The 17494-nt window shown below is 39.2% G+C and overlaps 1 protein-coding gene across 2 annotated transcripts in view; it reads left to right on the forward strand.

The window, feature by feature from the left end:
• The window catches only part of aasdh (aminoadipate-semialdehyde dehydrogenase), a 38836-nt gene extending 21713 nt beyond the window's left edge, over nt 1–17123 (forward strand). For both annotated transcript variants that reach the window (XM_048598947.1, XM_048598940.1), the window contains exons 9-14: nt 3435–3550; nt 4679–5522; nt 6950–7113; nt 9967–10092; nt 13643–13774; nt 14320–17123. In XM_048598947.1, the coding sequence (XP_048454904.1) occupies nt 3435–3550; nt 4679–5522; nt 6950–7113; nt 9967–10092; nt 13643–13774; nt 14320–14733 (1796 nt within the window). In that variant the 3' untranslated portion in view covers nt 14734–17123. The remainder of the gene's footprint in view (nt 1–3434; nt 3551–4678; nt 5523–6949; nt 7114–9966; nt 10093–13642; nt 13775–14319) is intronic.
• The last annotated feature ends 371 nt before the right edge of the window (nt 17124–17494 follow it).

Here is a 17494-nt window from a genome sequence, read left to right on the forward strand (position 1 = left end):
TAAACTTAGGCCCTCTGGTCTTCAGACACATTTGCAGTGGCGGAAAGAGTCTCTGCCTCTCATAATTTTGTGTGCCTCAGTCAAATCTCCTCAGTTTCCTCTGCTGCAAGATAGACATAGAACATAGAACTGTACAGCACAGGGACAGGCTGTTCGGTTTACGATGTTGTGCCGAATATGACACCAAATAAAACTAATCCCTTCTGCCTGCCCTTGGTCCATATCCCTGTATTCCTTGCATTTTCATGTGCTTATGTAAAAGTCCCTTAAATGCCCTTCTTGCATCGGCCTCCACCGCCACCACCAAGGTCCTGACATATCCTTGATCATGGCTTAAAAAATTGAGATCACTGTTTCCAAAACGCTCTCCCACTGAAAGGTCAGTCACCTGGCCAGGCTCATTAGCCAATATAAGGTCCAGTATGCCGCCTCTAGTTGGACTATCCATATACTGTTTCAAGAAACCCTCTTGGATGCACTTAACAAATTCTGTCACGTACACATATAGCCTATCCTATATCTCTTATCTGAAGCTCTTCTTCCCAAGCAGCATCCTGCTGACTCTCCTTTGCATCCTCTCCAGTGGAATCACATCCTTCTGATTAATGTAGTGATCAGAATTGTACGCAGTATTCCATCTGTGGCCTAACCAATGCTTTATAAAGTTGTAACAAGACTTTCTTGCTCCTGTATTCTGCAACTGGCTAATGAAGGCAAGCATCCTTTATGCCGCCTTCACCACCCTGTCTACATGTACTGACACCTTCAAAGATCTATGGGCTTGCACAGCAAGGGCCCTTTTGCTCCTCACTACTCCCTAGGGACCTGCCAATTATTGTATATATTCTTCTCTTATTAGATGTCCCAAAATGCAGCACCTCATAATTATCAGGATTAAATCCATCTGCTGCTGCTCTGCTCAGTAGATTAATATCAGACTGTAGTCTGAAACCATCTTCCTCACGATCAACAGCACAACTGCCTTTGATCCCCTAGGCACTTACCTTTTCAACCAGCTTTCTATGTGGACCCTTGTCAGAGGTTAAAAGACCTCTGGGTAAACCACATCAATTGCACTAACCTTATCAATATATTTAGTTACCCATTCAAAAAAAACATAATTATCAGGCAGGATCTCCCTTGAACAACTCCATGCTGATTTATCCCTGATGAATCCCATATTCCAAGTGTTGGTTAATACTGTCCCTCAGAATTTTTTCAATAATTTCCCTACCATTGACATCACACTAACTGGTCTATAGTTACCTGGCCTATCCCTGCTGCCCTCCTCGAACAAAGGAACGACAATAATTATCTTCCAGTCATCTGACATTTCACCTGTGGCCAGTGAAGTATTAAATATCTCTGCCAGGACCCCAGCATTATCTTCACTTGTTTTTCATAGCGGTATAGAATATATCTCATCAGGCCCTGGTGATTTATAAACCTTTATGTCCACTAAAACGTTTAATACCTCCTCCTTATTCATCTTTCCGTGTTCTAGAACCTCAACATCCCACCTGAAATCCTGGCTACAATGTCTTTCTCCTGAATGCAGATGAGAAATATGGACTTAAGCCTTTATCCATATCCTCTCACTCCACACACAGATTGCCCCTTTGCCTCTTTGGTCTCTAATAGGCCCCACTCTTTCACAGGTCATTCTCTTACTCCTAATATGATTATAAAATGCCTTGGGAGTTTCTGTAATCCTGTCTGCCAAAGATATTTCATGGCCCCTCTTTGCCTTCCTAATTTCTTTGTTAAGCAATCCCTTATATTCTCTGCTTTTGAAGGGTATCCCCTGTTTTTAATGTTGTGTAGCTGACATACGCTTCCTTCTTTTTCTTTATCAAACTGTCAATACCCCTTGACATTCTGCATTCCCTAAACTTGCTGCCCTTGCCCTTCACTCTTAGGGAAACATGCTGGCCCTGAATTCTCACTATGCTATTTTTAAAACTCCCACTTTCCAAATGTAGACTTACCCGCAAGAAGTGGCTCCCAGTCTGTTTGCCAGATGCTGTCTAATGATATTGAAATTGGCCTTCCCTCAATTTGGACACTTTAATTCTGTACTATCCTTATCCTTTTCCATAATGATTGAAGGTTGCAGATTTGTGGTTACTATTCCCAAAATGCTTGCCCACTGAAACTTGAACGACTTGACTCGCTTCATTCCCTAGGATTAGGTCTAGTATGGCCCACTCTCTAGTAGGACCATCCACATACTGGCACAAAAGGCTCTCTTGGATGCACTTTAAACATTCCACCCCGTCTAATCCTTTCACACTAAGGCAATCCCAGTTGAAGTTAGTAAATTAAGTTAACATTCCCTACAACTATAACCCTATTTCTCTCACACTTTTCTGTGATTTACCTACATGCCTGCCCCAGAATCATCTTCTGACTGTTGGGGAGCCTGTAATGTAATCCCAGCAAAGTAAGTGTCCTTTTTTTATTTCTAAGCTGTAATCAATGGCTTCATTTGAAGACCCTTCTAGGAAATCCTCCCTCGTTACTGCAGTGATAGTTTCATTTATCAATAAATGCATTGCCCCCACCCCTCTCACATCTTTTCTGTCCGTGTAGCCCTTAATTGTGGTGTGACCAGTTTGTTAAATGTGCTATCTTCAGCATCATGGATGATCTATTGTGAGTTCATCCACAGCTCCTGGTAAATCAGGGTCTGCAGCTGAACATGCTTTCAGCATATGTTGTTACCATGAACACTGGAAGTTCCCTGCTTTCCCACATATTGTAGGGGGAACTGGGTTCTCCAGTCATTGTGAATCTTGCCAACTACAACTTAAAAACAAATTAATCATACCTACTACTCACCATGTTGCTCTAATAAACTACAAACCACAAATACAAGGACTTTACACTCTGTCTCCCTCCCAATACTACTCAGTCAGTCCCTAAAGTTGGTTCCTAATCCTAAGACAATCCTTTTGCTCTGCATCACTTTTTGAACCCTGTGTTATTACAGGAGTTCTGTCTCCGGATTCAGTGAAGGTTCCACCCGATCCACTCCTCTCCCACTGCTACTGTGACTGAGCTTGATCTGGGCCTCACTTGAGGTCTATCTCCAACTAATTTTTCCAAATGAGATTATTTCAAAGTAATGCCATAGCGCACAGTTCTACCAGAATATCAGGTTGCTCTCAATTAAAGAAGGACAACTGGCGGTTTAACCTGGGGATCACTACACCTCAAACAAGGAGGGAGTTGAGAAGGCAGGTCCCTCCTGGTAAAGTTGGCCAGTGTGGGAATTGAACTCTCATTGTTGGCATCACTCTGCATCGCAAACCAACCATCCAGTTAATAATGTATACCGACAATCTCACTGCAATAACTTCCTTCTTTAGGACTTCTTTTTGTGGACCATTAAGTTGGTATTTATATACATTTGCATTACCTACTATAACTAGGCAAAGTAGATCACACTACTTTGATTCAGACATACGAAGAACAGACAAAGGCAAAGACGTCAGACTGCGTAGTGGGGAGAAAAGAACTTTGGGAAGGTATCCAACGGCTTTGGAAGGTAACTTTATGTAATTTTACTACTGGCTGGATCATATTTATGAATAACATGTATATTGGAGACTAGAGGATGGGTAGTTTTAAGATTTTGTTTTAATTGCCAGTTGTCAGAGTAACAGGATTAGGCCATTCAGTCATGCAGGCTTGTTCTACCATTAAATCAGATCATGGTTCATGTGTAACTTCAACCCCAAGTGGCCTTGACTTGATTTCTTAATATTCTTATCTAGCAAAGGACTGCGCAGGCTAACCCTTAAGTTAAATTGGACATCCTACGTTCTTGAGTTCTGGGGAAGAGTCACCGGACCCAAAATGTTAACGCTTTGATTTTTTTTTTTCCCTTCACAGATGCTGCCAGACCTGCTGAGCTTTGCCAGCAACTTCTGTTTTTGTTCCTGATTTACAGCATCCGCAGTTCTTTCAGTTTTTATCCTACATTCTTTCTCTTTTAACCTTCATTTAATCTAAACAAAATATCAGCAAATTAAGGGCGATGTGATTTAAATAATTTGGATCTGCCTTTTATGATATTTTTGATACAATACAGTGACATCTAGTGTTCTTTAGGCCAGTATATAACAGCATGAATAAAAACCAAAAGAACTGCAGATGTTGTAAATCAGGAACAAAAACGAAGTTGCTGGAAAAGCTCAGCAGGTCTGACAGCATCTGTGGAGGAGAAAACAGAGTTAACGTTTCGGGTCCGGTGACCCTTCCTCAGAACAGCATGTAACAGCGTGACTTTTTTTATACAGTGTTGACACATTAAAGTTAAATGTAACACTGAAAGTTGTAGATTTTGAATGAAACCTTTTCAATAATAGTGCAAACAGAAATGATACCATTAGGTAGGTATGCTGGAAGTACACTGAAAACAGCTACTTGATTGGTCCAAAAAATATTACTAAATTGCCTGAAGAACAAGTTGGCAAATTAAATATTTCAGAAAAGATTAAGGGAATGCAATTTTTATCATTTCTTCAATGAATTCTTTAAGGGGAACTGATACAGAATGTGTGACATGATGTGTAATTAAATTACATAATTTTGCTTTCAGCTACTAGTATTCAAACTAAGTAGATTAAAAAGGTGGCCCATATAATTTGTTTATGCGGATGTATGTTTGCAGATTGTGCTCAATCTTCCAGAGGACCTGCCAGATGTTTCTGAAAATCGTATGTTTCTGTATAATGGAGGGGACTCTCTAAAAGGTTTGAGGCTTACCGAAGAAATTGAAACATTTTTAGGACAAACAGTAATTGGACTTACTGAAGTTATTTTAAATGGTTCTGTTCTGGATATTTACAATCATATTGCCAATATATTCTTTGAAGCTAAGAATAAGGAGGATATTGATAAAAATTATAGGAAAAGGAAAAGAATTAAAGATGAAAGTGCAGGATCTCAGCCAAAGTGGAATGAAAATCAACTGTCTACAGCAACAATTTCTAACATTACTACTATAAGTAGAGGGAGTCACATCATGAAGCTAAAAATTGCTGAAAATTGTCCTGACTTAAAAGAAGGAAAAGAGTTGATGGATCCTGAGTTAAACGGAAAAAAAAGGGAAGAAGATGATTCTTCTAAGCTGTCTGAAAATATGAATGCAAAAATATTTAAAAATGAGGAGAAGATGTCAGATAAGAATAGCTATTTGGAATCAACTGTAAACAAAGTTATTGAACCATCAGATCATGATGGAATGTTCATTCCAGAAGAATGTGATGTTAGTTCCAGAACAGTAACATTTAAGGTCAGATGGAAATCTGATACTGCAAAATGTGTTGATGCATCTCCTCTGGTGGTAATATCAGGGGATAATGACTCAGATGGAACTGTGTACATTGGATCTCACTCTCACAGGATACAGGCAATTGATCTGTTGTCTGGAAGGATAAAATGGGAGAGGATTCTTGGCGATCGGATTGAATCATCTGCATGTATCTCCAGATGTAGCAACTTCGTTGTTGTAGGTATGAAACCTTATCATATGAGCCATGATTGTATTGAATGACAGAGCAGTCTTGATGAGCTGAATTGCCCACTCCTGCTCCTAGTTCTTATGTTGTTATGTATCAGCTGGTTAAAGTCCCTAAGCACAAAAGTGGCTTGCTTAGTCATATTTGAAGATACAAAAGCTCAAACATATACCAGCAGATTCAAGAACAGCTTCTTCCCTGCTGTTATTAGATTTCTGTATGGACCTTTTCACATTTAAATGTAATGTTGATCTCACTCTTCGTGAACCTTCTCTGCAGCTTGTAACATTGTATCCTTTGCTCTGTTCTATTACCCTAATGCACTTTATATAGTATGATCTGCCTGTACTACATGCATAGCAAGACTTTTCACTGTACTTGGGTACATGTGACAGTAATAAATCAAATATTTTGTGTGGCAGCACAGCTCTCATTGCATATACGTTTCCCATATTATCGGTAGGTTCCACACTGAAGCCATTAGTTATGTCATCCAGTCACTTTCTTCTGGTTTCTTTTGATGACTTAAATGTTGCTGATAAAGCAGTCTAGTGCAGAATAAAGACATCAAGACCACTGCAGGCTAGTGACCTGTTTGGTGTGCTCAGTAAGGGCACACAATAGCTGGATGATGAATGGTTGGAAGTCTTAGCTTTTGAATTAAATCTTAGAATTGACATATAGTGCCCACAAAATTACCTCCACCGTCGGGATGCTGAAGCTGCATGCTGGCTCCACCTGCTTTTCTATGGAAGAGGAAAGTGTAATTTCTTTCATCCTTTTTGCACATGGTGTTGGTGACCCCCTTGTATAACAGTGGATGGGTAAACTGCAAAGATATTGCAGTTTACAAAGAGTTTCAAACGTTTGCTAGACTTGGCTGGCTGCAGTGACCATTGACCTTGATAACACTGCTGGGACAGAAAAGATGCTGTGCCTCTAGGTGGCAGCTGTTGGAATTGCAGTTTTTGCCCTGAAGGAACTGAAAACCCTGATGCCAGACAGTTGTCTTCCAGGCATAGAATTGTGTCAGGGCTCCTGGGAATGGCCATGACAGGGTTAAAACATGACTTTTCACTTGCTTCACAACTGCTATTGACACCATCAAATTCAAACCTCCTCATTTTCACCACATGGGAGATTGCCAAGTTATCTCTCTAGAAAAAGCACCTTTCACATCCCAAGAACGCCCTAAAACCTCCTCATTTGACTTGGTGTTAACTATTGTTCAGTAACAATATTCATGAGAAGCAGCTTAATTTTGCTGCATTAATAGAGGTATATAAATGCAAATTGATGTAAAATCCTATGTTTAGGGATTCAGAACATGTCTTAATAGGACAGTTCTTTAATTTTCAGTTCTCCATGTATGAATTTTTCTTAAAGCTTTAGTGATCATTATATTGTGATTTATTATTCAGGTTGTTATGATGGTTCCGTCTGTGTGCTAAGAGTCAGTGATGGGCAAACATATTGGATTTTCTGGACGGAGGATTCAGTAAAAAGTTCTCCAGTTATGGATTCTGACCTAGGACTGGTCTTTGTTGGATCGCATGACCATCACCTCTATGCTTTGGACATTCCTGTAAGAATTTTAAACTGCTCTGCTTTGTTTTCAGGTTAAAATGTCCTTTATTGATAAATTGTTTGACTAAGTAGAATTAGCACATGGACAAATATTAGTTATTTAAGCAGATCCTGCATGGATTTCTTGAGAGAAAATGATGTTTAACTAACTTGCTGGAGTTTTATTTTTGAAGAGGTAACAGTTGATCAGGGTAATGCTGTTTTGGGGTGCTGAACGTCAATTTCAACCTCCAAACGATACTTGATACAGTACTGCACAACCGACTTTTGAGTAAAGATAGAACTTCTGAAATGAAGGAGACAATAACATTTGGATATAAAATTGGCAAGTGAAAGGAAGCCGGGTAATAGTTAAAATATATTTTCAGGCTGGATGAAGGTTTGTAGTGAGTCATTCAAGCTTCATATTTAGCAAGTTGGTGGAGTGGATAGATGAATGGCAGATGAAGTTCAATGTGGAGAAGTGTGAAGTGATAATATTTTGGTAGAACATGGAAAAATTCTATTAAAAAAGAGATACTATTCTAAAGAGATATCTGACTGTATATGTGTATTAGTCATTAAAAGTGGCAGGACAGATGGAGACAGCAGTTAAGAAAAGCATGTAGTATTCTAAGCTTTACTAATAGGAGTATAGGGTAAAAGAATAAGGAGGTTATGTTGATCTTGTATCTGATATTATTTGGACATTGAGGGAGGTGATGGCCTAGTGGTATTATCGCTGGACTATTTATCCAGAGACCCAGGTAATGTTCTGGGGACCCCAGATTCGAATCCTGCCATGGCAGATAGTGGAATTCAAATTCCATTAAGAAATCTGGAATTAAGAGTCGTCTGATGACACCCATGATCAATTGTTGATTGTCAGGATTGATGTCACTTGGGGCAGGGAAAATGTGGGGAACCTGGTCTGACCTGCATGTGACTCCATGACCACTACAGTGTGGTTGACTCTTAACTACCCTCTGGGCAATTAAGGATGGTCAATTAATGCAGGCCTAGCCATCAACGTCTTCATCTCGTGAATGAATTAAAAAAATAAATTTCAGCTAGAGTATTCAGGGTGTCACACTTCAGGAGTGATATGAGGTTCCATGAATAAGAACCTTCAGATGTGACACTCTTCCTAGATGAGAAATTAGGGATGGGCAATAAATGCTGGTCTATCCAGTCATGGCCTCACCTCATGAATGAATAAAGAAAGAGTTTGAGGGGATCAAGTAGGGTCTGGACAGAGTGGATAGAGCAAAATGGGTCCCATTCGTTAAAAAAAAATCGAGACCACAAATAATTTGCCAAAAAAAGCAAATGATATGGGGAGGGGAGAAAAAATATTCCCACAGTGAATAGAGGGGCCTGATTTGCACCACTTGAAAGTGTGGTAGAGGCAAGTTCAATCATGGCATTCATTGGGGAATTAAATAATGATTTGAAGAGATACAATGTGTAGAGTTAGAATGGGGAGGAAGGAGAGCCATTACAGACACAGTGGGCCACATGTTCTCCTGCAGAGTTCTGATTGTGAGATTATTTTATATTCTAGTATTTAATTTCCACAAGCCAGTTCATTATAATACATAATTGTAATGCAATCATGGTGTATTGCCTTTAATGTGTTAGCAAGTCAGTTTAGGGTAGCCTAATCAAAGAATATTTGACACTTTGCTGCCTAGGGAAATATTAATGCAGGCAGCCAATACTTGGCTCAAAAGAGAGCTTTGGAATATTATAAGACTGGAGAAAAGCAAGTAGGTTTAAAGAGTGAATTCCAGAGCTAAATGTGTGTGGACAGTGAAGATTGGATTGTAAGTGTGGGGAATGCACAAGAATTAGAGGAATGTGCAGTTTTTAGAATTGTAGATAACACTTCCTATAGGTTTTTTTTGTGGAATTGTGTGCCCTTTTGAGTTCACAGGTAATTTTGGCTGCAACCCCTTTAATTATTTTTTTGTGGCAACTTAAAAAGGATGATTTGTGTGCGAACTGCATGGAAAATTTTGGGTTACAGTACACAGCCTAGAGGGAACATTTGTTTGTAGTGTTGGAGGCCATGAAGAGGCTTGAATTCAAGAATGAGAATTTTAAATTCATGGCGTCTTGAGCCGGGAGCACTGACAGGGAGAAAGGTTAGGGGAATTGGGGTGAATAAGGATACAGGAAAGAGATCTTTGGATGAGCTGAAGTCCACAAAGGGTGGAAGATGGGAGGCCAGTCACGAGAGCATTAGAGTCATTGATTTGCAGGTAACAAAATCATGATGAAGGTTTCAACAGCAGATAAGCTGAGCTAGGATATGAGCAGCAACAAGTAAGTACAACTTGAGGTGGAACTATATGCAAAGTATCTTAGACTACATTATTCCACTAGATAATGGAACCTCCGTATTATCTGTGCTCAGAGCATGGTTGCATTTGGCATACGTTTAAATCCAGTGGCTTTGGGATTAAATTGTGATTAGAGAGATTCATGAAATTTCACTTACTAAATTTGCACATGATCCAGAAACAAAAACCGAAATTGCTGGAAAAACTGAACAGGTCTGGCAGCGTCTGTGGAAACAAAGCAGAGTTGATATTTCACTTAAAGTGACCCTTCTCAGGACTGCCAGTTTTTGTTTCTTTCTTCCAGTGTGTGCAGTTCTTTGTTACTTTTTCTGCTCATGATCCAGTCTGTTTGAGATGGTGGAATCCAGTGGACAACCATATTAGAACTCTCAAACTGAACTGTTATTCTGTAATTTATATAATCAGTTATAAACAATAAATAGTTACTCAGAGGTTGTAAAAATCGCTATTAGTATTATAACCAAAATTCTTTTCTATAATAACTGTTTGATGTTTTCTGCCCATAGGGTAAAGTGTGTGCCTGGAAATTGTACTGTGGAGGAGGTGCTGTGTTCTCAACTCCTTGTTTAAACAAATCACCACGAAGACTTTACATAGCAACCCTTGGAGAATCATTAGTAGCTGTCAATCCAGTAAGTGGGTAATAAATAATGAATATATGGTGTACGTGAGGAACATCAAACCATCTCCGGTCTATGCATCCTAATTTGTTATCAAATGGTACACATTCTATGAAATGCATTCAGTATAAATGTGTGTTTTATTGCAGTAAACATTGTAAATTTGTCATTTAAATATAACATGATATAAACAAAGGCTTGTGTTTGTATTTTTTGTATTGAATATTTCATGCTTGCAAAGGAAAGAAACTGAACAGAAATGATCAAATGTATCAAAATTCAGCTTAGATAAATGGAAATATAGGAGTAGGCCATTCAACCTGTCAAGGCTGCTCCATCAGTTGATAAGATCATGACTGATGATCTACTTCAGTGCTATTTCTGTTTCTGTCCATATGAACAAGGATCAAGATAAAAAGAGCAAAAGAAAAGGTGTATAATGTGCTGAAGGGCAGAGGGAAACCAGAGGATTGGGAAGCTTACAAAGACCAACAGAGACAGCAAAAAAAAGGAAGTAAGGAGGGAGAAGATTAATTATGAGGGTAAGCTAGCCAGTAATAGAAATGAAGACTAAGAGTTTCTTTAGATATATAAAAGGCAAAAGAGAGGCAAAAGTAGACATTGGATCACTGGAAAATGACGCTCGAGAGATAGTAGTGGGGGACCAGGCAATGGCTTAGGAACTAAATAATTACTTTGTGACAGTCTTCACAGTGGAAGACACGAGTAATATCCCAAAAAGTCAAGTGAGTCAGGGGGCAGAGCTGAGTATGGTGGCCATCACCAAGGAGAAGGTACTAAAAAAAAAACTGAATGGTCTGAAGGTGGATAAATAACCAGGACCAGATGGATTACACCCAAGAGTTCTTAAAGAGATAGTTGAAGAGATGGTGGATGCATTAGTAGTGATCTTTCAGGAATCACTAGAGTCAGTGGGGTCCCAGAGGACTGGAAAATCACTAACGTGACACCCCTGTTTAAAAAGGGAGTAAGGCAAAAGACGGAAAATTACAGGCCAATTAGCCTAACCTCGGTCGTGGGTAAGATTTTAGAATCCATTGTGAAGGATGAGATTTCTGAATACTTGAAAGTTCGTGGTAAAATAGGGCAAAGTCAGCATGGCTTCATCAAGGGGAGGTCATGCCTGACAAATCTGCTAGAATTCTTTGAGGAAATAATGAGCAGGTTAGACCAAGGAGAACCAATAGATGTTATCTATCTGGACTTCAAGAAGGCCTTTGACAAGATGCTGCACAGGAGGCTGCCGAGTAAGATAAGGGTCCACGGTGTTAGAGGCAAGGTGCTAGCATGGATAGAAGATTGGCTGTCTAGCAGAAAGCAGAGAGTGGGGATAAAAGGGTCTTTCTCAGGATGGCAGCTGGTGACTGGTGGTGTTCTGCAAAAGTCAGTGCTGGGACCACAACTTTTCACTTTACGCATTAATGATCTAGATGAAGGAACTGAGGGCATTCTGGCTAAGTTTGCAGATGATACAAAGAAAGATAGAGGGACAGGTAGTATTGAGGAGGTGGGGAGGCTGCAGAAGGATTTGGACAGGTTAGGAATGTAGGTAAAGAAGTGGCAGATGGAGTACTACGTGGGAAAGTGTGAGGTCAAGCACTTTGGTAAGAAGAATAGAGGAATGGACTATTTTGTAAATGGGGAGAAAATTCAGAAGTCTGCAGTGCAAGGAGACTTGGGAGTTCTAGTCCAGGATTCTCTCAGGGTAAATTTGCAGGTTGAGCCAGTAGTTAGGAAGGCAAATGCAACTTTGGCATTTATTTTGAGAGGACTTGAATATAAAAGCAGGGATGTACTTCTGAGGCTCTAGTTCGGCCACATTTGGAGTATTGTGCGCAGTTTTGGGCCCCATATCTCAGGAAAGATGTACTGGCCCTTGAGTGGGATCAGAGGAGGTTCACGAGAATGGTCCCAGGAATGAAAAACTTAACATATGAGGAACATTTGAGGACTCTGGGTCTATACTTGGAGTTTAGAAGGATGAGGGGGTATCCAATTGAAACTTACAGAATACTGAATGGCCTGGACAGAGTGGATGCTGGGAAGATGTTTCCATTGGTAGGAGAGTCTAGGACCCAAGGGCACAGCCTTAGAGTAAAGGGAAGACCTTTTAGAACAGAGATAAGGAGAAACTTCTTCAGCCAGAGAGTGGTGAATCTATGGAATTCACTGCCACAGAAGGCTGTGGAGGCCAGGTCATTGAGTATATTTAACATGGAGATAGATAGGTTCTTAATTGTTAAGGGGATCAAGGGTTACGGGGAGAAAGCAGGAGAATAGTGTTGAGAACCTTATCAGCTATGATTGAATAGCAGAGCAGACCTGATGGGCTGAACGGTCTAATTTCTGCCCCTATGTCTTATGGTCTTATAAGGCCACATGCTCCTTCGAGACTGCTGTGCCAGTCAGTAAGATTTTGGCCGGTCTGCTTTTAATCCTCAACTCTACACTTTTGCATATCCCTGATTTAATCTTTAATCTTTTATCATCTTGGTAATCAAGAGTCCAAACAAGAATCTAAGCTCAGCAGCCAGGGGAAAAATTTTAACTACATTCACGCTTTCACACCCTGTAAGAATTTTCTAATTTTCAGTTAGATCAACATAGTGTTTGCCTTCCTAGTTGTTTGCTGCACCTGCAGGCTAAATTTTAGACACTCATGAACAAGGATATCCAGATCCCTTTTGACACCTGAACTTCCGAAACCCTCACTGTTCTCTTTTTTTAACCAAAGTGAATAACTTCATACTTATGCACATTACATTCCATCTCCCACGTTCTAATCCATCCACCTGTCCAAGTTCCCTTGAAGGCTCCTTGCATCTTCTTGGTTGATAGAAGTTATAAAATAATGAGAGGTATAGATAGTGTTGATGGTAGTTGTCTTTTCCCCAAGATGGAGAATTTCAAGACTGGGGAGCACATTTTTAAGGTGAGAGGGGAGAGATTTAAAAAGGTCATGAGGCAAATTGTTTTACAAAGGGTGGTCCACGTGTGGAATGAACTTGCTGAGGAAGTGGTGGATGCACGTACAATTACAAATTTTAAAAGACATTTGGATGGATACATGAATAGGAAAGGTTTGGAAGGATATGGGCCAGGAGCAGGCAGATGGGACTTGTTTAGTTTGGGATTAGGTTTGGCATAGACTGGCTGGACTGAAGGGTCAGCTTCTGTGCTGTATGACTCTATGACTCTCTATTTTCACCCAGTTTGGCATCATCTACAAATTTAAAAATGTTATATTTGGTCCCACAGCCAGTTTATGTATTTTTAAAAACAAGAGGTGCTGAAGAAACTCAGCAGGTCTGGCAACATCAGTAGAGAGAGAATGAGAGATTTCCACCATCTACAGTATTTAGCTTTATTTATATCGTTACTGTACAAGGATCCTTGAAGCATGACAAAGGATATGAACATCCAAAGCATCTCACATTTTTTAAAATTGCATGTGTACTTAGATATAACAGATTTGTTTCACAACAGATTAAAGAACACGGAAGAAAACCAGCAATATTCAGACTTATTTTCATTATTGCAGGACACTAGGAGTGTAGTTTGGAAACACTTCTGTGGCAAACCTTTATTTTCTTCACCTCAGTGCACTGTACAGAATGTGTATGTTGGTTGTGTTGATGGAAGCCTGCAATGTTTCAGCCACAATGGTGATCAGGTACTATTTGAATTGACACTTAAGTACCTCAAAATGTTTTTACTTAATATTGGTCTAAACTTTGTGACATTTTAAGCTAATATCTAAAATTTAAATAATCCTTTGGTGTCCTGAAATTTTATGCTGGGTATGTATGATTTATGCAATAACTTTAAAGTATATTGGTTCACATTGTTAGAAATATGCATAGATAATTTTACATGCTTTAAAAATCCAACGTGTCAGCTTTCAGTTCAGTTGTAGCATTTGCAGCACTAAGTTGAAAGGTTGTGAATTCAAGATGTAAAGACCTGAGCTAGCACATCATTGCAGTGCTGAGGATGTATCCTGGTCAGCAGCTATGCCTCAATGAACCTAACAGAAACATTAAGCACTTGTTTCATCCATTTTTGTGAAACCTTGTGCCGCATTTGACGACAAAGCATTTTGGACTACATATAAAATGTAGTTACTTGTCCCCAAAGCAGTGCAAAATGCCCTGAAACAGACTGTGATATGTTAATGTAAGCTTGTTCATTCTTTTTAACATGGTTGTTGATTTTTAGCTTTGGCAGTTCTCAACTGGTGGCCCGATATTTACTTCACCATGCATCTGCCACTTTTCTCCAACAAGTCGGAAAATAATATGTGGATCTCATGACTGTTTCGTGTACTGCTTAGATGAAGTTGGAAGCCTAATGTGGAAATTTGAAACCAGCAAACAAGTATATGCGGTTCCATTTGTTTTCACAAACTATAATCTTGATAATCGAACATTAGTAGCTGTGATCTCCACAGACGGAAACTTATGGATCTTGGCTGCTGCAACAGGGGAATTGGTTACTTCATATTCCCTTCCAGGCGAGATATTCTCTTCACCAGTATTGTGGAAAGAAGCACTTATTGTAGGTTGTAGAAATAACTTTGTGTATTGTTTGGAGATGTTTGCATCAGAAGAAAACTCAAATAGTCTTGGCTGAAAGTGATTATTTTCCTAAATAATTAATTGCATATTTATGAGTCACAGACTTTATTAATTTTGGATATTTGTTCATTTATGATCATTCAGGTGCCAGGCAGTTCCAGTCTGAACTAATATTGCTTACGAAAGTACTGCAAATCTTTGTATAATTCAATACAGGCCCTGAATCACCATTGGAAAGGGCTTCATTCACTAAATACGTTATTATTTAAACAATCTGGAGCAATTGCTTTTATTGTTTGAACAACATGTTCTTAACTCCAAGGATCTCAGACTTCTCAAGCATGACAGTTAAATGTTTTCCATAAAAGAAACAACATCCATATTAAGTCGTCGTACAAGAAAGTTGTAAAGAAACATTGAAAATAGGAGCAAGAGTAGGTCGTGCAGCCCTTTGAACCTACTCCGCCAATCAATGTGATAGTAGCTGATCAACCAACTTAATACCCTGTTCCTGCTTTGCAACTCAACCCCCAATCCCCCCGTCCTTTGATCTCGTTAGCCCCAAGTGCTATATCCAACTCCTTGAAATCATACAGCATTTGTCTCAAACTGCTTTCTGTGGTAGAGAATTCCACAGGTTCACCACTTTCTGGATGAAGTAAGTTCTCCTCTTCTCAATGCTGAATAGTGTATCCTTATCCTGAGACTGTGACCCTGGTTCTGGACTCCCTTGTCATCAGGAACATCTTCCTGCATCTACCTTGTGTAGTCCTGTTAAAATTTTATAGTTTTCTGCGAGATCCCTCTATCATTCTTCTGATCTCCAGCAAGCGCTATCCCAATCGATTCAACCTGTCTTCCTACATCAGTCCTGCTATCCCAGGAATCAGTCTGGTAAACCTGTGCTGCACTCCCTTTATAAGAAGAACATCCTTTTTCAGATAAGGAGACCAAAACTGTACATAGTATTCCACATGTCTCGCCAAGGCCCTGTATAATTGCAGCAATACATCCCTGGTGCTGTATTCAAATCTTCTTATTGAAGGCCAGTGTACCATTCACCTTCTTCACTGCCAGCTGTACCTGCAAGCTTATCTTCAGCGACTGGTATACAAGGACATTCTGGTCTTGCATTCAACTCCCTCAACTTATAACTATTCAGACAATAATCCATCTTCCTGTTTTTGCTCCTGAAGTGGAGAACCTCACATTTATCTACATTATATTGCATCTTTCATATATTTTCCCACCGATTTGTCCAAATTGCACTGAAATATCTCTGCATCCTCCTCGCAGCGTGCCCTCCCCATCCAGCTTTGTGTCATCTTCAAGTTTGGAGATATTACATTTAATCCCCTCAACCAAATCATTAATGTAGCTTGTAAATAGTTGGGCTCCTAGCACTGATTCCTATGGTACCCCACTAGTTACTGCCGGCCATTCAGGAAAAGACCTGTTTATTGAACATAGAAACATAGAAGATAGGAGCAGGAGGAGGCCATTCGATCACGACTAATCGTCCAACTCAATATTCTTATTCTTTGTTTCCAGTCTGTCAACTAGTTTTCTATCCATCTAAGTACACTACCTTAAATTCCATCTGCTTTCATTGTACACACTAATCTCTCGTGGAACTTTATCAAAAGTGTACCGAAAGTCCAAATGAACAACATCCACTGGTTGCCCCTCATTAACTGTACAAGGACATCCTTGAAGAATTCCAGTAGATTAGTGAAGCATGATTTCACTTTTATAAATTCTTGCTTTATTTTTCGTTTAATAAGAATTACCTGATCTATCTCTGGTGTATTTTATTATTCCCAATGTGACACTTTGGTTTGTGTAAGATCTAACCTAATGATGCCATTATTTTTTGTTTAATCAATGATGCAATGTTAAATTGTGTGTAGATGTTAAATTCAGGACAAGACACTATCAAATATGGGATCTGAGAGTAAACACTTCTCACTAACCATCAGCTTTGAAGAGTGAAAACTGGCTCCGTTTTTTTTTAATCTGAGAATTCCACAATTCTGTGCATTCTGTAACTGTTTCTGGCTGTAAGAGATTCTTTGTCAAAAGTGAAAGACAAAAACAGAAACCTTTAAAATCTCAATCAAGCTGTTCACCTTCCATCATTGTTGATTAGAACTGTGAAGTTCCAGCAGTCATGAGTGTAGGACAGACGTGACGCTGGTCTTCATCTGTTAAGTTATAAGGATGTTGTTGCAGTTGAAACACCCTGATTTGTGTACCTCTCCTAAAATTCAAGTAAACATCTGAGTGACTGACTGCAACCAGTGAGCTATGAAACAAAGCTTATTTTAATGCAAAAACAAAGTGCATAGTTTTAAAATTGAAACCAGACACAACTTAGCATTTTTAAATCATTTTTATCTTGTGCTTTAATGTTTTGCTAGATTAAACTATTTGAATGCAAACAAATGAGTTATTCTGTGTACTTTTAATTCACGTTGAATCGTATCAATAGTTTTACTGAGAAATTTCTATAGGATACCGATCATTCACAGATTATATATCATTTTACAGACTTACTGATTTTATTGTGGTTTAAAATAGTCAAAATGAATTAAAACAAAAACTACGTATAATTTTAGGAAAATACAATGGAGAACTATTCACAGCTACTAAAGTAGATAATCTGTAGCGTGAAGGTTCCCAAAGTCTATCCACCACGTGCAAGGCAACATGTCTAAAATGTGATGGAGCTTTTTCTGTTTGCCTAGATGCATACAGGTGCATCAACACTCAAAAAAACTCAACACCACTCAACAAATCAGTTTGATTGGCAGACC

This window comes from Rhincodon typus, chromosome 1 (assembly GCF_021869965.1).
Source record: "Rhincodon typus isolate 14 chromosome 1, sRhiTyp1.1, whole genome shotgun sequence".
Classification (NCBI taxonomy): Eukaryota; Metazoa; Chordata; class Chondrichthyes; order Orectolobiformes; family Rhincodontidae; genus Rhincodon; species Rhincodon typus.